We start from the raw sequence: 25,652 nt of genomic DNA on the forward strand, positions 1-25,652 counted from the left end.
ATCTTTTCTCCATTCAATCATATATAAAAACAGCTTGCTTATATAATTGCATCATTTCTTTGACGTCATTACCTAACATTATCTATAAATATGTTGTACTTAATATTAAAATCAATAAGCAAAATAAAGTTCTGAAATAGAACACTATACTTTCCAGGGGGAATAATAGAGAAATTCCAAGGGGTCAATAATAGAATTTGGTTCATTAACTCAGTCTGGATTTAGAACTATCCTTTTTCTTTTCAGCTACCCCAATTCTACCCCTTCTCCATTCCTGACTGTACATTTATAACTGCCTCCCTCCTTTCCCTTGTTAACTGTTCCTTCTCTTAGTAATAGGCTAGAGCCAATCACTTCTGAAATTGATTAAAGCAAAAGGAAGAGCATACTTACAACTTACTCTTTAAATAAATGGATTTCCATCACTCTTTATTAAAATGTTGTTCATCTCATTTCCTTGCTTACATGCATGCAACAGGGTATGGCAAAAAAAATAAATAAATAAATTCTTGCAGGAGAGATTAGATAAGCAAACCAACATGTAAGTTTTTATCTTTCACTACATACACTAGATAGTTAAGAACAGAGAAGCAATAAGTCAAACATCATATTATCCCCATCAGGCAGATATCTGGCTTTAGAAGTTGATCAATTCATGAATTTCTGAGGTTTAGAATTCTGCCAAGTCCTAGATTAATTATAAACTCATGTTCTGTTGAAAGGATCTATGCCCTGTCTTATTCCTGAAGTATAGGAGGGCCATGCTCCCCCTAGTATATGTTATGGAAATTGAAGTCTTTAACATAAAACAGGACCATTTTTACTGGGCCCCACCTGAATAATGAGGCCTGAAACCTTTAGTCATAGTACTAAGAACAAAATGACCAATACAGTCACAATCTACTAAATCACTAAATGACATCAGAAGCCAAGTCTATGTGCCAACCCGTACTGTCACTGTTCAGTGCTGAGCACCCTGAGCTTCATTTACAGTGTCTCTGTGGGGAAATGTATCATGGAAATGACAAGATACCCACCTCACCTGGCCACAGTGCTGGTGAGGAAAGGACACTTTCCAGAATGATTCAGAGGGAACAGAAGAGCTGGATCTTTCATAAGCTAGGTGCCCAAGCCTAGAAGATTCCAATGAAAAGGGACAAAGAAAATGGTTGATGCAGAAGGTTCCTTATGTTTTACCTGAGTTCATAGAGTTCACACTTTTAAGCTAAAAAGTAATTACATGGTTTTAGCAAAGTCCTGTCTTCAGCAGTTGGTGTACTGAAAGAAACTTCATCTTCTTCATCTAGCTGTAGACTACCAGAAGACAAGCGGATTCTGGCCACGGGGGACCTTATTCCTTTGCCATACAAAGAGTAGTAGTCTGGTTTAAGAATCTCTGATTCAGAATCACTGGATTCACTAGCTACATACCTTTCTGCTGCTCCTTGATCCGTTAGAACTGTTGGAAACTCCTGCTCTGCAAACATATATGTAAACAGGTCAGCTTTACGACTCAGAGCAGGACAGGGCCCTAAAGGTCTAAATTCTGACCCAAAAGGAAAACGGATAGTTTTCATGTCTGATTGGCTCTGGGACCGTTTAGGGGTTTGCTCGTGAATGTTACATGCAAATGCATCTTCTAAATTGGCATCTTCCTTTTCTAGATCTACATTGACGTTGCTCCTACCAGCAGTCCTGGCCGTAGCTTCCGGCCGTTCTGGAAAGTCTTGCTGAAAGCTCTTCACTCTGATGTTCCTTGGGCTTCTTTTGGCTGGCTTCATTGCAGTGGGCTCTAGACAGCTGTCTGGCCTTTCCCTTTCCTCTGCCATGATGGGAGACCATCTGGGCACCTGGGGTGGTCTGTCCACATAAAAAAAGACTTGAGGAGGCATTATGTCAACCTGCTGACCAGTACAAGGAATATAGGGCACGTCTGTGTAAGTTAACTGCCTCGCTGGACTCACTTTGCTTGGAAGGCCAGAAGCTGTGCCCATGTGATTGTTAGCAAACTTACAGCTCGTTTGGAAGGAGCTTAGAGGACTCCTTTCCTCAAAGTAGTCTCTGGGACCAGTGGCAGGATCCGGGTCAGTGTTAAAGACAGGGTCTGTATAAAAAAAAGGGAACGAGGAACTGCTCTGGGACTGATGTAACGAAGTGGGATCCGCCTCTGGTTTAGACCGCTCCAGCTCGGCTGCGAATGTCACCTCTACTGCAGAGTTCCTCCTCCTGCTGTCCAGCACGGGCTCAGATGCGTGCACTCCGTTCACATTTCGGTAGTACCCGCTGCCATACGCTAGTCTCAAGTCTTCCACCTTGACAGAAAAGACATGTTGGTGAAAGAAGGAAAAGGCCATTTGGTTGGGGTGGGGGCAGGGACCTAAATTAGCCTTGAATTTTGCAAAGGTAGTTTTTCACAAAATCATTTCAATCCATGTTCTATTCCAGGGTTGATAAATAGATACATAAAAGGTAATAATTTGTACCACACCCCAATTTCTGTGCTGAAAAATAGACATGACCTGATCTTTCCTCAGTGCCGTCACACTCCCAGCCTCCGCCTTCTCTACACACTTCAGCCAGCATTGTACTTCAAGCAGTATGGTTAACAGTTATATCTGTGAGCCAAGAGTTCTGCCTTTTGGTCCTGGCTCTGCCTTTACTTGCTGTGTGACCTTAGGCAAGTCTCCTAACCTCCCTGTTCCAGCCTCCTCCCTACTTTCCATAAAATGGTGGGGAGGAGGGCTGTGAATGGCATGAGAGGGTCAACATGAGATGGTACCATCCAGCATTATACCTCTGTGATGCCTTTCAGATAAAACTGCCTGTGACTTGAATGAAGACAAGAGTTTATGAGATCTATAATTAATTTCTTTTAGGGAAAGCAAAAGAAAAATAATTAACTATACAATGGTTCATACTATAAAACTCAAATGAAGCCATCATCTCACAGTTCCAGAAGAATAGCAATTTGTTTCTTTTTAATTGAACTATAGTTGGTTTACAATGTTGTGTTAATTTCTGGTGTATAGCCATAGTGATTCAGTTTTTTATATATATATTTATATATATATATATATATGTACACACACACCATACATATATATACATACATATATATACATATATATATATTCTTTTTCATATTCTTTTTCATTATAGGTTCCTACAAAATATTGAATATAGTTTCTTGTGTTATGCAGTAAGACCTTGTTTATTTTATATATAGTAGTTAGTATCTGCAAATCCTGAACTCCCAATTTATCCCTCCACCCCCCGCCACCCCAGTAACCATAAGTTTGTTTTCTATGCCTGTGAGTCTATTTCTATTTTGTAAATAAGTTCATTTGTATCATTTTTTTAGACTCCACATATAAGTGCTATTATACAGAATTTTTCTCTTTTTGGCTTACTTCACTTAGTAAGACAATCTCCAGGTCCATCCATGTTGCTGCAAAGGGCATTATTTTATTATTTTTTATGGCTGAGTAGTACTCCATTGTGTGTGTGTGCATGCATGCGCACGCAGGTGTGTGTGTGTGTGTATATACATATATACATATATACACAGAAACACCACATCTTCTTTATCTATTCATCTATCAATGAGTATTTAGGGTGTTTGCATGTCTTGGCTATTGTGAATAGTTCTGCTATGAACATTGGGGTGCATGTATCTTTTTGAGCACTTTGTTCTTAAGTTAACAAAATTACATGGCAAAAGTACTTTAAAACCTAACCCAAGACCTTATAGCTTCCTCTAAGCCTTAAGATTTTCATAGGCGAAAAAGCAGAGCTTTCAGTTTTTAAAATGCAAAGCCATAGAAATTCATCTGGATCTGCATTTTGTAAGATGTTAGTGGTACAGGTTGCAATTTAAAGATGTGCCAGATCTTTCCAGTCTATAAAGTACACACCAGTAGTAGTTTACCCAAGAGTCTTCTACTGGTTGGAGATACTGAGCTGCCAGACCTCCCCAGGAGGCTAACATACTTGAACAGAGTAAACTTTTTTACATACTGGGAGACTCTGACAGAATCAATTCTTGGAAGCATTTGCAATGCGGATGTATTGCACTTATCTAAAGAAGAAGGAATTTTAAAAACCTTACTTGTTTTGACACATCAGAGAGGAGGTCTGGTGAGGACCGGCACTGTCGTTCATGGTACTGAGATGGGTAATGTTTCCTGAAATCCCCAAACAGAGAAGGAATTGAAATGGTCTTCATGTGAATACAGGATAGCTATAAATCTCTAAATTCAACTTCAAATCAATACGACAGAAAGAAACAAGCCATGTACCTTTCAAATGGCAAGCTCTTCAACCTCCCTTTTTTCCCGTATTCCAAAAGTTGCCTTTGGGTTCTTCCGCTATGACAAAAACGAGATAAACATCTTATTAATGCTGTTCGTTAGCCAGTAGGCTACTGAAACTCAAAAGCCTCATTTATTGTTGAAATCAAAAGAGTTTGGATGAATGACATATGCCATGAATCTTTGACCATCACATTAATAATACCCACTTATTCAGGGATCAGGCATAGAGCAACCCCAGTGACGCAGAACCTAGACATTTTTAAAGAGCCTCTGAACAGGGCTATTTAACAGTTATAAATTCTGGCCTTGAAAAGTAATATACCTTCCTTTAAAGACCTTTCCCCTTCCTCCAAATTTACACATGATTTCTAATGAGGCTATTTGTCTAGTTTCCCAATCCATGACAGGAGAAAAACAGCTAACTAAACAGTAGAAGAAGGTTGTTCCAGACAGACACACACTAGCAAAGAAAGCCAACTGATTGCTAGGAGAAACACACAGGAATAATAAAACCCCCAAAGTCTGGGCCATTTATCACTGAGGTACAGGGTCTGACATGCCTCTCCCGCCCTGAGGCCATCACTGCACCACTGCTGCCGGCAGAGGATAATAAGCAATGTTTATAATAACTCAGGTCATTTTTTAAAAAGGGCAAAATATGCTCAGTATCATCTGCTTAAGAAGGCAGGGGTTTGTAGAATACATTTGGAATGATTCCATAAAAATATGTGTCTTTTTAAAATCTTCCTTTTTACTGGGGCAGGCTTCCGCTGTTTAAAAAATCCTTTATGGGAAGCATTTTTTTATCTTAGCCAAGCGTTTTGAGAGCATCTTCCAAAGAATTCCTACGCTGGTGGGTTCAAGTAAAAACAAGTTCTTATTGAGACCTCATTTGCATTCTTCCAAGGTGCTAGTTAACCTGTAGTAAGGAGCCTCTACTACCATATTACTCAACCTCCTGAATTCCTTAGCCCCTCCAGTGCTTCCTCACCCTATGTGTTGCCTAACCACCACCAAAGAGATGTTGTTGAACTTTCTTCCCATGGCTAGCATGTAAGTTGCATATAAGGAAAACAATAGATTCATTGACTACATTCTCTCAAACAACCTATGTCCCCGTATCCTTGCAGAAATTCTGATCTAACCCCTTAAATTGGGTGCACACCTCCCCCTGCCTCCCAGTTATGAGATATTGATTCAATAAGTCACACAGAGAATGAGCAGTAAACGGTATCATCCTTTAAGTGATTGAAATGGATTCTTTTTTTAATGCTTTTTTCTAATGGAGGCACTGAGGATTGAACCCAGTACCTCACAAATGCCAAGTATGTACTTCACCACTGAGCTACATACCCCACCCCCAGAGCTACATGCTCCCCCTCCTAAGCTTACCCCACTGAAATGGATTCTTGACTGTTTCTAGAACTGAAGCTCCTCCTACTGCCTTCATGTTATTGAAAAGAAGTTCTGTGTTAGTTTGCCTAGGTGCCAGATTTAATTACCTGTAGCGGAAACTGGAACCCTTGCTACAGAGTAGCGTTTTGGGTTTTGATTTGGGCTCTTCAGAAAGTCTGAAGAAAGCATGGTATTCCACACAAGTCTTCCAGAAGGCCTTGCAGGCATCTCGGCTGGCCATGGTGAACTCCAAGGTATCCTTGCACAACACCTGTATAAACCAATTTCCATCAAGCAAAACATCCTTCCAGAATGTCAAAGACCTTCAAATCCCACCACCTTCCAAACTATTGGTCCAGGGACCCATACAGCTTCTGATTTTCCACTTGGCTACCTTAAGCTTCACACCTACTGAAACCAAACGATTGGCAACCTTCCGAGGGACAGGGCCACTGCTCAAAAACAGAGCCTTCTCTAAGAAGCAAATCTTGTTTTGCACACCCCCATCACCTCACACACATTTTTACCCCCACTTCTCTGCCAGGAACATTTTTATAAAGTTGTAAATTAGGTTAAAATGAACATCAAAGGGCATCCTTTCAAGGTGACAAGAAGTTATAAGTGACCAACAGGAAAGGGGAGGGAGGAGATTTTTCTTACAGGTGGCAGGCTTTATAGGATGATTACACAGACGTGAGTCTTTTTAACATATCAGCTAGAAACATGTCTCCTCCTCTATGCTGTCTTGTTCTGTGATGCTCTGTGTTGCTCATTTAGCATATTCTAATCTGTTGTAGTGGAGCTTGGCCTTCCAGACCTGAAGTTCAAGTTTGCACCATCCCCCGACTCCCCACAAACCCCCATTTACCCAGGCCCGTGTGCAGCCCTGTTTCCAACAGCCCCACCCACCCACTTTGCAGCCCTCCTTCTCTCATTCCTTTCCAAGTCCCTAGATGCAGCCCGGGGACTCTCCATGGGCTTAACACTGGATGCAGTCTTGGAACTGCTCAGAGGAACTCTTTTATGTAAGGCTTAGATCCAGAGAATGAAGCTCAAATGACTAAATCGTCTGTAGGTCAAAAAAAGTAGTTGATACACATTTTTCATTTCCTTTACAGTCAAAAAAAAATCATCCTTTCTATCCCCTTTGTCTCACCCTGTACAATGCAGCCTTGACCAATAATTGCTTCTTTTACTTCATATACACCCCCCCCCCCACCTCTTGCTTTGGAAAAGAGTAGGTGTTCAATCATTTGGCATGTAGTAGGTATTCAATTATTTCTGCTTAAGGAAAGAAAATGAAATACTTTATAACAGGGAGCAAATAACATTGAATAAATATGCCCATAGTCTTAGATCTGGGCTCTTCCACTTGACTTATCAAATCCCTGAAAAATGGTTTCTAAGGAGACTTGTCTCTCATCCTAGTCACCACATTTTCCTATTATTTTATTCATTCTGAACTGCCAATAGGATTTGTTAGTATTTTGCCTTTAGTAAAATTCTAAGGCAAAAGAGGGAGGTCATCTCTAGTCAGGGCCAGCCAGCTTTCACCACTCACAATCAAACCGTTTGCAGAAACAACCAAGAAATCCCAAGTGAGCAGAAAGTAGAATTTATTAGAAAGTTACTTACCAAGATGTTGGCATGCAATTTGATGAGAAAATGCTTTCTCTTAAAACTCAACTTGCGGATTTTAGCCCAGTTGAAAGTATTGATCTTTGTATTTCCCTATAATGAAACACATGGCAGATTTCAGGATGAATGTCAGCACAAGCTGGTTTGTAAGACAATGCAAACCTGTTGGAAAATGTGCTTCGTGAACGAGACTACCTTTGCTCTATCTCTTGTACAGACTGATCCTGTTGTACTAGGCAGAAGCTATGGCCAAAGAAGGCATTCCAGGTGGGACACAAGACTGCTTTGAAATGCAAGGAAGAGGGGCATGCCTGGGGAAGGTTTCTAACCAAGACAGGGAGATCACAGTAGAAGAGGTTTGCAGATACCCAGGTATCCCCCGCTTTTCAAAAGTTCACATCACATCACTTTGCTTTTACAAAAAGATCCACATTATTACCTGTTTTTGCTAATGAAAGAAATCCAAAGAGGATTTTTGCTTTTAGAAAAAAAAAAAAAAAAAGGGCAACTCCCCCCCCCCACCCCCCGCAAAAAACCCAGTGATCAGCATTTGTTTTGCAGTGAGCTATTACAGAGGCAGCGCACATGCCAGGCACAAGAGTGGCGCCTCTAAGCTCTTCCCCCAGGAACTACACTCAGCATCTCAGCAGTAAGCCTCCATAGCTTTGAACTGTACATCTGTATCTTATCCTGATTTATTTGATGCATCCACTAGCAAGATGTGTCCTCAGGTAATGCTGCTTTGCTTTATGCCACTTCTGCTAGGAAAGGTTTCATAGGAATGCTATACTTTTAAATAGCAGGGGAAACCTGCACTGCAATAGCTTCTCTAATCTCATCCCCTCCCCACGTTTCCAGATTCAACTGCTTTAAAAAAGTCCCATTTATCCTGCCACCTCATTTACTCAAACACCTTCAATAGCTCCTTACCACCTGCATCAACTCTAAATTCATTTGGCTAGATTTTCTTTTCTTTTTTTTTAATTTTTTTTAAATTGAAGTATAGTTGATGGTTACCAAAGGGGGAAAGGGTTAGGGAGGGATAAATTAGGAGTTTGGGATTAACAGATACACACTACTATGTATAACATAGATAAACAACATGGCTGGATTTTCTTGCCCCAACTATATTGAATATAACTTTGATCCCACTGCTCCCAGAAAACATCCTTCCATCCAACTCTGTACCTTTCCTCCCATGGGTCTCCTCATTGTCCTCACCCATAATGACTTTCCCATAGTCAAGCCTTCTTGCCAGCTCTGGCAGCACGTCCTCTAGGATATTCTAATTGCTGCAGCCTATACCCATTTCTAATCCTCTGAAATCCTTTAGCTCTCCTGGACTACCCAGATAGTTTAACCCTTTTGGTTGGTTGGTTGTCTCTTCGCATGGCCCAAAAATCAAAGGGATACAAAGAGAAACATTTTGAGAAGTGTCACTCCCACCACTGTCACTCCTACCTCTGTCCCCATGTAAACATTCTCTACCAGGACCACATGCATCCATTGTGTATACTGCTTGTTGTGCAACTAAAGTTAATGTGATCGATTAACTTTTGATTACTTATTGTCTGATATTGATCACTATTTCTCTGGTCTTTCAAAATAAATTGTGATGATCTGAATGACAGGAACCCTGTGTCATGCTTAATGTTAGTTTCTTGATTATATCATCCTTTATCCTTTTCTGGGCCTTCGCCTGTGTGCCCTTTCTCTGGGACACCCTCCCTCACCTACCAACCCTATCCTTTTGGTCTGGATAACTTCCTCAGGTCAGAGCATAAATGTTAAGCCCCTTGCACATGTGTTAGCTTAGCATCCCTCACTTTTTCTAGCACAAAGCACATCACATTTGTTTATAATTACTTTTGTTTAGTGGTCTATTTCCCCCCTTAAGAATATAAGTTCCGTGAAGCCAGAATCATTCCTATTATCCTCTGTGGCTCTAGTGCCTGAGACAGAGTAGATGCACAATAAACATGCTGATAAAAGGATGAATGACAGAAGGAATCACTGCCGCCCAACTCTGGAAATATACTTAAACTCACTGAATTGTACAGTTAAAACAGATGAACTTTGTTATGCGAATTATATCTCAATAAAGCTTTTTTTTAAAAAAGACTAATACAATGAAGAACACAGAGAACGTACTCAGAACATAAAATGTTCTTTGACTGGCTTTGGAGCAGGACAAAATAGACCGTCTATATTGTTCCCAACTGTCCACAGAAGTACTCACACTGCAAGAGATCACAACCCACGTGATAGGCTTGCTCCCCTATGCTCCCCATTTTCTCTCATTGAGTAGGAAATAGCAAGGATCAGGGCTTAGAGTGAACAAGTAAAAATACCCTCCTGGGTGAGCAGGCATGCCTCGCTCCACTGGGTCTTTTGTCCATCAGTGTGACTCTCCTACTGTAAAGTTTACAACCAAGTAAATAAGAAGGTCAAGATTCTTGTAGTCAAGCCTGTGCCTGGCCTGCTTTGTGACTTATTTCAGTGCTCTAATTCAGTCCTGAGGGGTCAGTGGGTCTGAAGTCATCCCTTTCTTTCTCACAAGTGATTCATTCCCAAACCTGTCTAGGTATACATCTGCCTATCATTCTGACGGTTAGACAAGTGTTCTTGAACCTTAATTTGGATCTAAATTCACTGAATGTTCACAGACATAAGAAGTCCTAAGACTGAAAAACTGTTGAAAAATAGCCTTTGGCCATCTTCCGTGCAGTGAGGATTAATGATGATTCAGGACCAGAGAGCCCTGAGTTGGTTTCTAACCTGGAAAACAGAGTCCTGTGGAAAGGATGAGTCAGTAAACAGCAATGACTGCTTGCAGGGTTGGGCGCTAATTTCCCACCAGCTGGCATTGGGCATCTCCAATGAAACCAGTAACTGAATGAGAACACCACATTTTGGGCCTAATTTTGTCTGAATTCTGGTGGATTTGGACAGGCTGAATGCACTTTACATCACAGCCTAAACTTTTAAGATGCCGAAATCCGTATTCTTATCTAGGGTCTCAAAGTCCCGAAGAGTCCCTTGACTTCATCTCTCCACCGTGCTGCTCTGATCTGGTGTGCGAGCTCCTGAGAATCATAACAGTCAGTTACAGACTGGAAACGGAAGCAAAGCACATTGAGGGGAAGGGACTTACCTCAAACTCTTCCAAGCATCACCTCCCTTTCTAGCTTGTGGTAAGACTGAAGGGTGGGGTTGCCTTGAGAATGGACACTCAACTTTGAGCCAAGATAATCTCCAGAGGTGAGGACTTTAAAGGAAAAGAGCCATTACCCGTAATACCAGTACTCCCATGTGGGCAACAGCCAGGTGGATCTGCATCCCTTCGCCATCACTGGCGGGGTGTGGCCTGATGCCATACATATCCAGCTTCCTCGCTATGTCCAGTAGCAGAATGTCAGATTCGGCTGGGCTCCTGCCGCTGCAAGGGGAAAGAATTTATTATGAACCTAATAAAGGCAGCAAGAATGACACCTCCACCCCAAGAGCTCCAAGAGGAGCTCTGTGTTTTCTCAAGCCTGAAGCTTCTCTGACTTAAGGGCTTGCTTTTTTTAAAATTGAAGAATAGCCAGTTTACAATGTGTCAATTTCTGGTGTACAGCGTAATGTTTCAGCCATACATATACATACATATATTCCTCTTCATATTCTTTTTCATTAGAGGTAACAAGCAAACTTATGGTTACCAGGGGGGAAAGGGGGTGGGAAGAGATAAATTGGGAGTTTGAAAAGGGCCTGCTTTTAAGAGTCTGTCCCCAGCTTTAGTGTTTCCTGTGGGTAAAGCAGATGAAGGCAGGTGCCAGTGAAAGTACTTACACGTGCTTCTGATGGAAGTGCACAATCTTGCTCTCTAAATCATCTTGGTTCGGTAAGTAGCGGGTTTGTGCCAGATGTTTCCTATCTGTTTCTTCATGAAAGTCTCCCAGTTCCGCTGCATGGCAGACAAATGACGTTTTTCACATCACCATTGAGGAGTTAAGCAGCAGAGCACCCAGCAGACCCTCTGACTTCCCCCCAAATAGCCCTTTCTTTGCAGTCAATGCAGCCCCAGACGTCCCACCAAATGCTTTATGTATATTTAAGTTTTAGGATATAGCTGGTTGTTGGGGGAGGGAACTAACTGGTTCTTCTTCAAATAAGAAGTGAGCTGCTATGAAGTCTCCGCATAGTAAGTCACAGACAGTGGAGATCTTAAAGGCTCCAGGATCGCAGATGAATATTTTTTTCTCCCACATTCTGTTTATGAGCTCTTCTACTTCTGATCAGTCCCTGTTATAAGTTGAATTATATCCTCCCTCTCAAATTCCTATGTTGAAGTCCTACCCCCAGTCCCTGAGAATGTGACTGTGTTTAGAGACAGGGCCTATAAATGAGGGATGAGGTTAAAATGAGGCGGAAGAGTGGGCCTTAATCCAATCTGACTGGTGTCCTTGTACGAAGAAGAAATTTGGACATACAGCAAGGCATCAGGTGCACAGAGGAAAGACCAGGTGAGGACACATCAGAAAGGCAGCTCTCTGCAAGCCAAGGAGAGAGGCCTCGGAAGATACCAAACCTGCCAACACCTTAATCTTGTATATCTGGCCTCCAGAACTGTAAGAAACTAAATTTCTGTCATTTTAGTCATCTAGTCTGTTATATTTTGTTGTGGCAGTCCTAGCAAACTAGTAACAGCCCCCTAACCTCACTCCACCTTGATTAGACATTATTAAGAAAGGAGAATATAAATGCCAACTACAGTGCAAGCCAATCACAGCCACTCATCACTCTGTACATTGGGAATCTAGTAAAACCCACTATACGGAATCCCCAGTAGATGAATCATTCTGGAAATCGTTCTGATTGTTCCAAATCACTGGCAGTTCATCCCCGTTCATAATCTGTTCTTTTCTAAATGTCTCCAGTTTGTTGTTAGAAACATGTATTATAGCACTGTGTCTACAAAGGCAATTCAGGTATATATGACTATCTACCCTTACAGTAAATGCCTTGAAAGTGTTTTGATTTTTGAATTGCTGTGTGTTCTTTATAATTTTTATGCCTTCTCCCTATCACTTCCTGGTCATTGATTTCCCCTGAAGACATCTCTACTTGTTTCAAATTCTGACTTCTAATCTACCATAAAATGGAAAACCAAAACAATTTTTACAGTTAAAATTCATATTTTAACATGAAAAAAAGGGAATCCAGATATCCAAACCTATTCGTATTTTACAAATTATAAGAATAAACAGATTCTCCATGGAATTGTATGGTTGGTGCTCTCCCATTGAGTAAAATTCATGATCATGTGAGCACTGATTTTGAATGCTAGAAAGTTCTTATTTTCTCTTTTGTCTTCATTTTATATTGCATTTTAGACAGATGGCATGCTCATTTTTAAACAGGTGAGGAGTATTCATATATGTCAAAAACCACATTAGAATGAATATCTCTATATAACAAGCTTTTCTTAAAAAGGCCAAATCAATGGCTTATTTATTTATATTTTGTGCCAAAATGAATACAAATCTCATTCAAATCTAATCAGGCCCATATGATATCACTAGTCAATTCTATCAAATATTCAAATAAGCTATAAATGCCAATTTTTCACAAACTTTTAGAGGAAGGAGCACTTACCAACTCATTCATGAGGCTAGCATTACTCTGATACCCAAACCAGACACAGATATCACAAGAAAACTACAGATCAATACTGGTCATGAATACAGAGGCAAAACCCTCAACAAAATACTAGTCAACTGAATCCAGCAACATAGAAAAAGAATTATATATCACGTCCAAGTGGGATAGGATCCCGGGACTGCAAGATCAGTTCAACACGTGAAGATTAATTAATGTAGTACACTATATTAATAAAGGACCAAAAGTACATTATCATCTCAATAGACACAGAAAGAACATTGGGCAAAATCCAATGCCAATTCATGATAAAATCATTCAACAAAGAAAGAATAGAAGGGAACTTCTTCAACCTGATAAAATTATCTATGAAAAACCTACAGCTAACATCAAAATCATACTAAATGGTGAAAACCTGAGTGCCAAGAACAAGACAGGGATGCTCTTACCACTTCCATCCAAAATTTTGTACTTACTGGTGATGCTAGTCAGTGCAATCAGGCAACAAGAAGATATATAAAGATTTGCACTGAAAAGGAAGAGGTAAGACTGCCTTTACTTGTAGTCAACATGGTGCTGTGTGTAGGAAATCTTAAGGAATCCACAAAAAGCTACTGGAAGTAATATCGGAGTCCAACAAGGTAGCAAGATAGAAAATCAATATATAAAAAGTTATTGGATTTGCATGCACTAGCAATGCACAATCCAAAAAGGAAACTAGAAAAATAATTCCATTCACAATAGCATATAATAAAATACAATACCGAAGACATGGAAACAGCCTAAATGTCTATCAACAAATGACTGGATGAAGAAGATGTGGTATATTTATACAATGGAATATTACTCAGCCATAAAAACCGACAACATAATGCCATTTGCAGCCACATGGATGCTCCTGGAGAATGTCATTCTAAGTGAAGTAAGCCAGAAAGAGAAAGAAAAATACCATATGAGATCGCTCATATGTGGAATCTAAAAAAAAGAACATAAATACAAAACAGAAACAGACTCACAGACATAGAATACAAACTTGTGTTTGCCAAGGGGGTGAGGGGTGGGAAAGGACAGATTGGGAATTCAAAATTTGTAGATACTGACAGGCATATGCAGAATAGATAAACAAGATTATACTGCATAGCACAGAGAAATATATATGAGATCTTGTGGTAGCTCACAGTGAAAAAAAAATGTGACAATGAATATATGTATGTTCATGTATAACTGAAAAATTGTGCTCTACATTGGAATTTGACACAACATTGTAAAATGACTATAACTCAATAAAAATGTTAAAAAAAATAAAAAAGAACTATAGAATAAAAGAAAACCAATACATTTAACAAAAGATTTGTAAAAATTGTATACTGAAAATTACAAAATGTGGCTGAAATTTTTAAAAGATCTGTATAAATGGAGAGAAAATTCAGATTCATGGATTAGAAAACTCATTATTGTAAAGATGGTAATTCTGCCAAAACTAATTTATAAGTTCAATGCAAGCCCCACCAAATTTGGGGGTAGAAATTGACAAATGATCTTAAAATTTATATGGAAATGCCCAGGATGCAAAATAACCAAAATGATTCTGGAAAAGAACAAAGTTTGAGGATATACACTTCTCTATTTCAAAACTGAATACAAAGCTAAAGTAAACAGCACAGTGTGGTAATGGCATAAGCACATACAGGTCAAAAGGAACAGAATTGAGAATCTAGAAATGAGCCCTTACTTTTATGGTCAGTTAGTTTTTGATAAAAGTGCCAAGACAATTCAATGGAGAAATAAGTCTTTTCAACAAAAAAATAGGAAAAATAGACATACACCTGCTCCACAAAAAGTTGGATTCTTACCTTGCAACCATACACTATAAAAATGTACAAAAAATTCAGAATGGATCATAGACCTAAATCTAAGAGGTAAACCTAAAAATGTTCTAGAAGAAAACTTAGAAGAAAATCCTTTGACCTTAGGTTACTTAGGCAAAAAGTTCTTAGAATCATCACCAAAAGTGTGTTTGACTAAAACATTGAGAAAGTGGAATTCCATCAAACTTAAAAACTGTCATACTCCAAAAGACAGCATTAAGAAAATGAAAAGTCAAGCCACAGATTGGAAGACAATTTTGCAAATTACGTATCTCGTAAAGGAGTTTTAACAAGAATATGTAAAAATCTCTTAAATTCAATTAAGACAGCCATTTAAAAATGGGCAAAAGGTTCGAATAGGCATTTTACCAAAGAAAACATAGAAATGCTTAATGCAGATGAGAAAGTGTTCAACATCATTAGCCATTAGAAAAATGCTAATTATAACTGCAGTGAGATTCATTGCACTAGAATGACCATAATCAAAAAGATGGGTTACACCAAGTGCTGGCAAAGATGTGGAAAAACTGAAAACCTCATACATTTCTGGTTTTATTGTAACAATTTGGAGAACAGTTTGGCAATTTCTTAAAATGCTAAACATAAATTTACCTTAAGATGAAACAATTACATTCCTAGGAATCGACTCAAGAGAAATGAAAACAGGTGTCCATGCAAAGACTTGTATATGAATGTTCATAACATTATTCATAATAGCTAAGCTGGAAACAATCCAAAAGTCCATTACCAGGTGACTATAGATAAACAAAATGTGTATAGCCATAAAAATGGAATACTACTCAGCAACAGAAAGGAAAAGGCTGCTATGAGTCGTGTTAGAACATGCGTGAATTTCAAAAAATATTATGCTGAGTAAAAAAAGTCAGATGCAAAAGACCACATATTTTAGCATTCCTATTACATGAAATATCCAGAAAAGGCAAATCTATAGAAACAGAAAGTAAATTAGCGGTTTCTGGGGCTGAGCATGGATACAGGGAGTGACTGCAAATGGGCATAGAGATCTCTTTTGGGATGACAGAAATGTTCTAAAACTGGGTTGTGGTAATGGTTGCACAACTCTGTAAATTTACTAAAAATCATTGAGTTACAGACTTAAAATGAGTGAATTTTATGGTATGCAAGTTATAACATAATAGAGCTGTTTCAGACAACAAATTAGAGGCGAGGTATAGCTCACTGGTAGAGCATGCGCTCGGCGTGCACGGGGTCCTAGGTTCAATCCCCAGTGCCTCCATCAAGGGAAAAAAATACTTTAAAATAAATCACACACACACACACACACACACACACACACACCAATCTTTCTGTTTATTAAACATAAGATCCTATGTTGACCCTAAGGAAAACATAGGAACACATAAAACTGGTTATTTTTCTCTCCATGCAGCACTACGACAATCTAGGAAGAGACCTTTGACATACAAATGAGCAAATATCATCAGTGATGGAAGGCAGCACATGTTATGAGCATCTGCACTGTTACCACGCTGGTCCAAACTACCATCATCTCTTCCTCCTGCCATAGTCTGTTATCTGGTCTCCCCACTTCCACCATCCCTCATAAGGTCGATTTTCTCTCTCTTTTTCAATTGAATAAATTTGACATGTAACGTGTGCAAATTTAAGGTGTACAGTGCATTACTTTGATACAGGTATAGGTTGCAGTATGATTGCCGTTATAGTGATCCTTAGGTTATATAATGTGTATTATGTGTATATTCTAGTACAATGTTATTGTCTATATTCATTATACTGTACATCTGATCACTATCGCTTATTTACTACTCGTTACAGATTTCTGTTTTCACCACAGTAGCCAACATGATGGAGTTAAAACCTAATTCAGATCACTTCACTCCTCTGCTTCTAATGCTTCAATGTCTTCCCATTGCATGCAGAGTAATGTTTTAGGTCTTTAATATGCTTTTAACACCCTCCATGATCACTCTTGCCCTCTAGCCCTCAGTTCCAGCCAGCCACAAATCCTGCTTAATGTTTCTTAAACATTCCAGGCATACTCCCACCCCAGGCCCTTTGCACTGGATGTGCTCTGCCTGGCACGCCCTTCCACCAGATTTCCACATGGCTTGGTTTTTCATCTCCTTCCAGTTTTTGTTCAATTGTTACGTTCATAGTGAAGCCTGACCTGACCACCTTATCTAAAACTTCAGTACCCACCCCCAGAATTTCCCTCTCTCCTTCTCATAGTTTATTTTCTCCATTGTACTTAAACACCTTTGAACATACATTATACATTTCCTTATTTTGATCCGATTCTCCCCCACTGCTAAAACGTGAGCTCCCTCAGAGCCAGGATTCTTGTCTGTTTATTTCACTGCTATGTTCCCAGTCCCTGTAATAGTACCTGGCATTCTGTAGGTACTCGATCAATTTTTGTTGAATAAATGACAAAGGAGAGTTACAAAGGGTATTCCTAAAAGGGAGGCTTCATTTGGAATGTACGAACTGTGTTTGGGAGGAGGAGCCTGGCTAGAGCCAGAGGGGTGTGTAAAAAAGATTTAAGCAGAGGAGAAGGTCAGAACGTGGAGATTCTTGAATGCCTAGAACATAAATATTAGATGAATAAATAAATGAACAAATGAACAAGCAGCCTGGTTGTGCTCTGCACACTGTGTTAGCATCCAGTGAAATAATCAGACCTGGATGGATTGTGAAGAGCTGACTCCTTGAAACTTTAGCTTTTTTCTATGGAAAGAGTTTCTGTAGACAGACAAAATAGCCTCTAGAAGTGAAAGTGTTCTGTGCTATGCCTGAAATGGCCACTAGGGAATGCCCAAATCCATAATGCTGAACCATTTAGAATGAAGTCGGGTTCCCCCACCAGAGGGGAGCCCCACCCCCATGACTGCTGCCTTAAACAGGCAGCTACTGGAGAAGGATAAGTCTTCCAATATTGTTTTCTCCATCCGCCTGACCCTATCCCCCATCTCATCCCCATACACAAGACCGGGCATGTAAGTAGTGTCCCTGGCATTCAAGGCCCTTCAAAACGATGCTGAGTTTTCTGCCACCTCTCCTAAACAGACCCCAGGCTTGGCTGTACTTGAGCTGCACCCTCAGTATAGACTCCTTCTGGTACCATCACTTTTTTTTTTTCTTTGCTGTTTTCTCTGCTTATCATTACACATCCAATTCCTATGCATCCCTTTAAAGCCCAGCATAAAAGCCACCTCCTCCATAAGCCTTCCCTGATAACTATTACTCTGCCCACTGCCTTCCTGAGATCCCGGGGCTCTCATTCTGCCTCGCTTAGGAGTCACTTGGCAAACACTGATTCAGATACTGTCTCTATCCAGGCACTTCATTCTGGAGTTCCTGATGAAATAAAAAATCTACCATTTCTGTAGACTCACAGACAGAGAATACAGACTTGTGGTTACCAGGAGGGTGGAGGGTGGGAAGGGATAGACTGGGATTTCAAAATTGTAGAATAGACTACACTGTATAGCACAGGGAAATATACACAAAATGTTATGATAACTCACAGAGAAAAAAATGTGACAATGAGTGTGTATATGTCCATGAATAACTTAAAAATTGTGCTGAACACTGGAATTTGACACAACATTGTAAAATGATTATAAATCAATAAAAAATGTTAAAAAAAAAAAAAAAGAAAAAGAAAGAAAGAGCGATATGACCCCGGGTCTTAATAGAGTCGTTGCATTCTAAAATGAGGATTATAAAAATAAGTGGGCATTCATTTAAAACAATACATGGGTAAAATTCTAAAAAAAAAAAAATCTACCATTTCTGGACTGTCAGGAAGGCAATGGATAGAGGTCAAAAATGAACTTATGAAACAAAAAAAATGAAGTTATGATCTTGCAGGAATAGTAAGGAATAGCCTATTCTTAGATGGCCTCTGTAGAAGGCAAAGTCCAGCCAGCCCTAGAAGGAAAGATACTATTTCCAGCTGCCTCAGTCCTGCCCTCAGGGGTGCAGGAGCAGCCTGGCCTGCCCGGCTTCACCCCCTCCCTGGCAAGCCCCCACTATTCCCCAGGCCTCCTTTTCCCTGCCTTCATTACTCACCCTAGTCCAACTACTTGGCTGCTAGGATATGGGGAACGCTAATAGATGCCTGGGGCCTTTTTCCCTTTTAGCCTCTCTCCACCTGCTGTCCTCTGTGCTTTGTTCTCTGGAAATCGTGATAAAGAGCAACAGGGAAATCACATTAAACGTGACAATGTGCCGCAGAAAGCACGTACCAGAAATGTATCCTGGGGCAAGCAGAGGGAGTGGGGGCCGGCCTAGCAAAGTCCATGCTGGGATTAGCCCAGCCCAGCTCCTGGACAGCAAGCCCAGGGCAGTGGGAGGGGAAGGTTAGCCAGAGATTGAAGAAAATCAGCATTTCCTTTTAATCTGCATAACCACTCTGGGAGAAGGTATTCCTGTCACTGTTTTAAAGCTTGGGGAACTCAGGCAAAGATAGGTGAGGGAACTTCACCCAAGGCTCCAACAGTCAGAACATAGTGGAGATAGGATTTGAATTCAAATCTCCATGGCTACAATAAGCAGCCTCTTTCTCCTGGACCGTGCTGTTTCTATATGGCTCATCCAGGCTCTGCCTTCTACAGAGGAGTCCTAACGCAATGATGGGGATGGTGGGGGTGCTCGACTCCTTTGCTTGATTGTCTACCTGGCTGATAGGCCCCGAAGCCAATATTTGCTACTTACATTGTAAGATGTGAGATACCATCAACGCTGTACAGTTGTCACTGCATGGAAGTCGTCCTAGAGCCAAATCCTTCTTTATTTGAAGAGTAAAAAGATACCTGCCAAGAAGTTGGGGAAAATCCCTTGAGAAAGAAACAGGAACAAGAAAGAAGCATTTCCCTTCTCCCAGATCCAAGATGTTTCAAGAAAGAAAGAAACGGCGCCCCCAGTCAGGGAGATGCCTTTTTAAGATGATGAGTAACACATAGGCTTTGCTTCAGCACCTAACCAGCACTAGACCACAGCTCGGCTCACCCAGCCCTTTGGCAGCCCTCACAGCCATTAGGAATCACCCCGGCCAAGTCCTCCCGCCAACTGGAGGGAGTTGGCCAATCGTCCTGTGGTGGTTGCTGCCACGTAGCAAAGCCACATCCCCAGCCAGACAGAAGGGGAGATTCAGCAAGAACAAGCCTGCTCCGGAGGCCAGTACAGCTCTCTTTACAAAATGCTACCAAGTACTCACTATCGTAACAACTTAGGAGGCTGGCACCACCACCCCATGTTACAGCGGTGGAAAGACAGAGGTTAGGTGATTCAGGCAGAGTCCTAGCACCCAAAGAACATGAAACTGTGGCCAGAACTCAGGTCTGCCATTCAATTTAAGCTGCCTTGTAGCCAAAAGAGTGTGTTTCAGAAATCAAAGACTTGAAGCCATGAGTCTGCCCTGTCACCTGGACCACCTTCTCTGTGTCACCAGAGCCCAGCAGATATGGGATTACTGTGTGCTGACTGGAATGAAGCCAGCTTCCCTTTCCCCCACAAACAATCAGGGACCCATAAATTGCACGTTAGTATCCAGAGCTTTGCCAAACAGGTAGCATTTGTCCCACACTTCTAAGCCCTTATCAAAGGCAATCAATTTTTGAAAAGATGTGTATAATTAAGATTCTACTGATGACTGTGTTCCTTCTTGGTCCACAGTTGGTTCCAATATTTTATTTTATACATTAAAACATTTATTGAGTATCTACTGTGGGCATTTCCCTATATAAGGTGTAGTTTTCTAAATAAAGTTCTATCTGAACTTAAAAAAAAATTAAGCCTTGATGTCAAAGTGGTGAATCAAAATTAGTTGCAGGTGATAGATGAAAGTCCAGATCAGAAAAAAGCAGGTAAATTAGTAGGTGATTATTCAATTTTAAAAAGCATTCATTATTATAAACCTTCATACTGTGAGCTCCCCTAATGGATTAGAAATGATTCAATGAGAAAAATTACATTTGCACACCACTCTGTGACAGTCGTGTATTGGCCCCAAACAAGGCATCCTTGAAAAGTCAACTACACTTAAGTGTCCTCAGATGGACCAATGGGGAAGAAATAAAGGAAGTCTAACCTTTGCCATTGTCTGCTTTCAAATACAGACGTAAATGAGAATAATCAGCCTCAATTTCTAAAGGGGAAGTGAGTTTCATTTTGTTCCTCACAAGAAAGAAAGGAAACTTCTTGTCACTTGACACATTCCTTGCTGCTAAGAAGGCAGCTGCCTGCTGCAAATACCAAATCCTTGCTCTGAACAGCTGATGAATCATTTATCATCACATTGATTTTCTCATTCCTTTTTTTTCAGAGAAAGTTTATCTCCATCAAAATTGGTTACAATTGGAGACTCAACTGAAATGGGTTAGCAAAAGCAAACTGATATAGATCCCCAGATATCAAGTTATCTGGGAAAAGGGCCTACGACTCGCAAATGTGCAGAGGCTTGGGAGAGAGAGACTAACTTGTGAAAAGTGACTTCTACAAAGACCCCTCAGAAAAGAAGTCGCCCTGTACAAAAGGGCTGAAGAAAAACTGGCCATGAACCATGTGGAGGGAGGACTTCGAGTAGAGTAACTGCCAACACCCTGTGATCTTGGCCAAGTCACTCAAGCTCCCAGGATGTGTTTCATCAACTAACCGAAAGGGCTGGACTAGATTACCTCTTATATCCCTTCTTCATGTAAAAGTTCAGAGTCTAAAGTCTAGAAAGCAGAGTAAAGCTGGGGGGAGTGTTATGTCAAAAAGGTATTTTTGAAGAAGTCGGTTTACATTGTAATATTTAAAGGGCATTTTCATAAATATAAAAATACTTGAAAAACGGTTTGTACTTTCTCCTCTTTACCTTTAAAATTTTTTGAAGTATAAAAATATAAAAATTATATACCATTATCATTCATTTATAATTATTAATAATTATAAGTGTCAATAGTTTATGCAGTATAAATCATTTTTTTTAATTATTTGTATACTTTTTACTTTTTTACTTCAAAAAATGTTTTATAAGTGTATGTCAGCATCACTTTCTAGCTGTGAGATACACAACATGTAACCATTTTTAAAATCCATGGAACTTAGCTAGCATCCTACTTGTGCTGTCAAGCTGCCTTCTGATTGGACCACAGATGAGATGAAGGAAAGGACTTTTACTATTGTGGTAATTTATGGCATAACCCCTACATGGGCACTCAGGCTGGCTACCACTTTTAGAAGCCATCCCTTTCCCCCTTAAGTCCCCACCCTTTGGAAGATTAACCCTTTGGGGACAAGCCAGGCCCTCCTTCTCACCATCTCCCAAAGAGTGACTGAGAGCCAAGCCTTCCAAAGAAAGCTGGAAGCCCATTCCCTGATAAATGGAGAATAATAAGTAAGTAACATTATACAGCAGACACACACGTACTATACCTTGTAAGCTCTTCTCGCAGATGTCCAGGGTCCACTGGGAAAAATTTCACCATAAATTTGAAAACAATCTCCTTAGGATCTTAAAACACAATATCTCCATAAGTTTTATTTAAATGTCCAGCACAACAGTTACAGGTCTTTTACACACATACACACACACCACTCCCCCCTCACCTCCCTACCCTTCCCTCCTCTCCCATCATTCCCTCCCACAGACTTTTCATTTAAATTTCAATTTTTCACATTTGCAAGATGCTGCTATTTCAGGATTGTGCCTCTCTGTGGATAGCAATTGGGAAAGTTCTCCTGCCCCTCTCCCTCCCTCTCTCTCTTTGAGTTTCTTTTCATAAAGATGTGCCCCATTTGGAGCCTACCGTGTCCTCTCTTAAGAAGTGTTTTCCATTTAGAAAAAATATACGACTTGCTAAGTGGGATTCTGTGTTCCTGGCTGAGAGGAGGGCCTGGCTTTAGAGGCAAGTGAATACCCCCTGGCTCAGGGATCTCATAAAGGGAACTAGAAGTAGCCTGGACTGAGGCCTCTCAGTATCTTCAAATCTGCCTTAAGGAAAGACGTCTACTTGCCTTCGCTCCTACTTGCATTCGAAAAGAAGAAACTTTTTGCATCAAAAGCAAACACATCTATGCCGCATTAACATCTTCATTCAGTAAATATTTGTTGAGTGCCTATTATATGCTAAGCCTTACACTAGCAGATCCTGGGGATAAAAATACAACTGAGCCCTCAGAGGCTAGGAGAAGAGGCAGACATCTAGCGGAGAGTGACAGCATCACACAACGTTATAACCACTGAGCACTGGAGAAGCACAGGAGGGAGAAAAGAGTTTGGAGGAGGTTAAAGAAGGCTGCTGACACCTGAGTAGGGCTGTCAGATTTAGCAGACAAAAAGACAGGACTCTCAGTTAAGTTTGAATTTCAGATCAACAGTGATGGCATGGGACATACTTACACAAAGAAATTCGGCTCTGTTTATCTCAAATTCGAATTTAGTTGGGCATCTTCTATTTTAACTGAGAAACCTACACCTGAGGTTAGTTTTGTTGAAGTCAGGAGAGGTAGGAGGATGAAATGGTCAGTGGCAGACGTAAAGACTAGGAGGGCAGTCAGAGTCCAGTGCTTTGGAGATCACGCTAAAGGGTCTGGACTTTATTCTAAGGGCGACCGGGAGCCATGGAAGCATCTTAAGCAGGAGAGTGGTGTGGTCAGCTTTGCATTTTCAGTAGTTCCCTTTGGGAGTAGTGCACATGATGGATTGGAGGGAATAAGTTGGGAGGCTGTTGGAATAATGTGACAGATTATCATTATGCGGTGGGAACAGACAGAACCGTGGGAAGCACCAGCACATAAAGAGCAGGCAGGACGCGACACTGAAACAGCCTGTCTCAAAGTGTGCACTGCAATTCACCTGCATCAGAAACACCTATGGAATCTGTCAAAAATGCAGGTTGCTGGCCCCAACTCGGGGATGAGGCCCAGGAATCTACATTTTAATAAGAACTCCCCCTGCCCAAGAGATCCTAATACACACTGAAATTTGAGAACCACTGCACTAGATTGTGAAATATGGGGTGCAGGGACTATTTCATACATAGTTGACACTCAAATATAAACTGAAATGAATGGACAATGTCTGTGACAGAATAAAACTACATCTTCTGGAAGAAGGTGAATGGCACTGCCGATTGACATCAAGGATGCTCGAAGATTTGCAGGGATATAGATCTGAGATAGAGTTTTAGAGTCAATCCACAGAGTGCTGTCATGACCAGGGTTCTTGAAATTTACTCAAAGATCCAGCAACCTGATATTCTTCATCTCAGGCAAAATTAAAATGATCTTTTGAAGTTGCTAAATTCTCTGGATGTATGAAGGATTAAAATACTACATCAGAGCCCCTTTCTCCCCTTATATTAAGGTGAGGAATAGTACGGTAGTGCTGAAATATTTTCAAGTTGTAACTGGGGATTCTATTTCTTAAGTGATTTTCCATACTTACTTTTTACTTGCTTTGTAATGGGCTTCAGAAGTTCCAACCAGACCTGTGGTAACATTAATGAAACAAGTGGCAGAATATGGCGTTAAGTGCAGCTTTTTTTTTTTTAAGAAAAAACAGATTAAAGTCAACATGAAACAAATACCAAGACTCTTTAGACTTCTAAAGATAGTTAGAACAGCAGTGTCAGAGAGATGCTATACCTCCACGGCACTCAAGCTGCCCCCTCATATTTTCCCAGTGACAGTGCACATTGTTGATCTATAATCTCTTAGCTGTTGACATTTGAATCACTGCTCCCCTGCCTCAGTGGGATGACAGAGGTGTCACACACGAGGCTCATTAGTTGCTACAAAGACTAATGAAGGCATCTGGCTCCACGTTTGAATCCTACAGCCCCCAAATGCCAGCTTAATAGTCATAATGAGCCTTTCTGGGAAGGGGCCAGATAACAGAGAAGCCAGAGCAGGACACAGTGGGAAGAACATCGGGGATGTTAGGACGCAAGAGAGGGGAAAGGAGAGTCCCCTGGATACTCATTGGTGATGTTAGGAGTCTTAATTCTGGAGGTTGAGTTCCAGCCCCTGGAAACTCAGAATAGATAAAGCACAGAGAGCTCTTCACAGAGTGACCAAGAGGAGCATGGGGTAGAAACGTCTGTGTTTGGCAAACTGAGGTGACTTTTAATAGACGAGGAGGGGGAAATAGTTATGAAATCCAGTCTCTGTGCCAGGGTTTCCATGGTTTTTCATATTAAAATCAAGGGTTTGAGCCTAACATACCTAACTACAAGCTGCATTTAGAAGCAGTTCTAGGCACAAAGAACCCTATAACGGAACCAACTTACATTATTTCCAGAATGGCTACAGAATTCTAATCCAAAATATTCCTTCTCAGCAAGATTTAGATGGCTGCAACTCAGGTTAAACAGCGCCTTCCCGGATGACTTTTGCTAAACAAAACAAAGAGATCATAGCACAGTTTGCTTTCCTCAGCTGATATTGCTGATATACAGAGGGTAGAAGCAACAAGAGTCTCTCAGTTTCCTTTAAGCACTGTTTTCAGGCCCTGTCTCCTCCCAAATGAGCTTGAGTTTCCCACCTAAATACGTGCATCTATCTGTAGATTGTTTCAGGGGTACCTCTTAAAAAGCCTCAGAGTAATGCCAAACCCTCTTGGAAAATGAGAGCCTTGCACTTAACTAGGTATGTCTAGATCTGCAAATCTATCCTTTCAATGGCATCCTTTAATCAATTCATCCCACAGGCAGTTTGAATGATTTCCCCCAAATTGACAGATAGTTTAATCAAGATGCACATCTGACCTGCTTAAAATCCCTCAGTGGCTCCCCTCAGGATA

At 40.6% G+C, this 25,652-nt stretch overlaps 1 protein-coding gene across 1 annotated transcript; it reads right to left on the reverse strand.

Annotated features, from left to right (window-relative positions):
• Positions 1 to 400: 400 nt before the first annotated feature.
• On the reverse strand, positions 401 to 19,882 carry FRMD7 (FERM domain containing 7). The gene is made up of 8 exons (XM_045505499.2): positions 19,580 to 19,882; positions 11,181 to 11,295; positions 10,638 to 10,785; positions 7,344 to 7,439; positions 5,816 to 5,979; positions 4,299 to 4,367; positions 4,109 to 4,184; positions 401 to 2,312 (listed from the first exon to the last, which is right to left on the reverse strand). Exons 1-8 carry the CDS (start codon positions 19,599 to 19,601, stop codon positions 1,221 to 1,223), a joined length of 1,782 nt encoding a protein of 593 aa, XP_045361455.2. The 5' UTR covers positions 19,602 to 19,882; the 3' UTR covers positions 401 to 1,220.
• Between the last annotated feature and the right edge of the window lie 5,770 nt (positions 19,883 to 25,652).

Source organism: Camelus bactrianus, chromosome X (assembly GCF_048773025.1).
Source record: "Camelus bactrianus isolate YW-2024 breed Bactrian camel chromosome X, ASM4877302v1, whole genome shotgun sequence".
NCBI classification, from domain to species: domain Eukaryota; kingdom Metazoa; phylum Chordata; class Mammalia; order Artiodactyla; family Camelidae; genus Camelus; species Camelus bactrianus.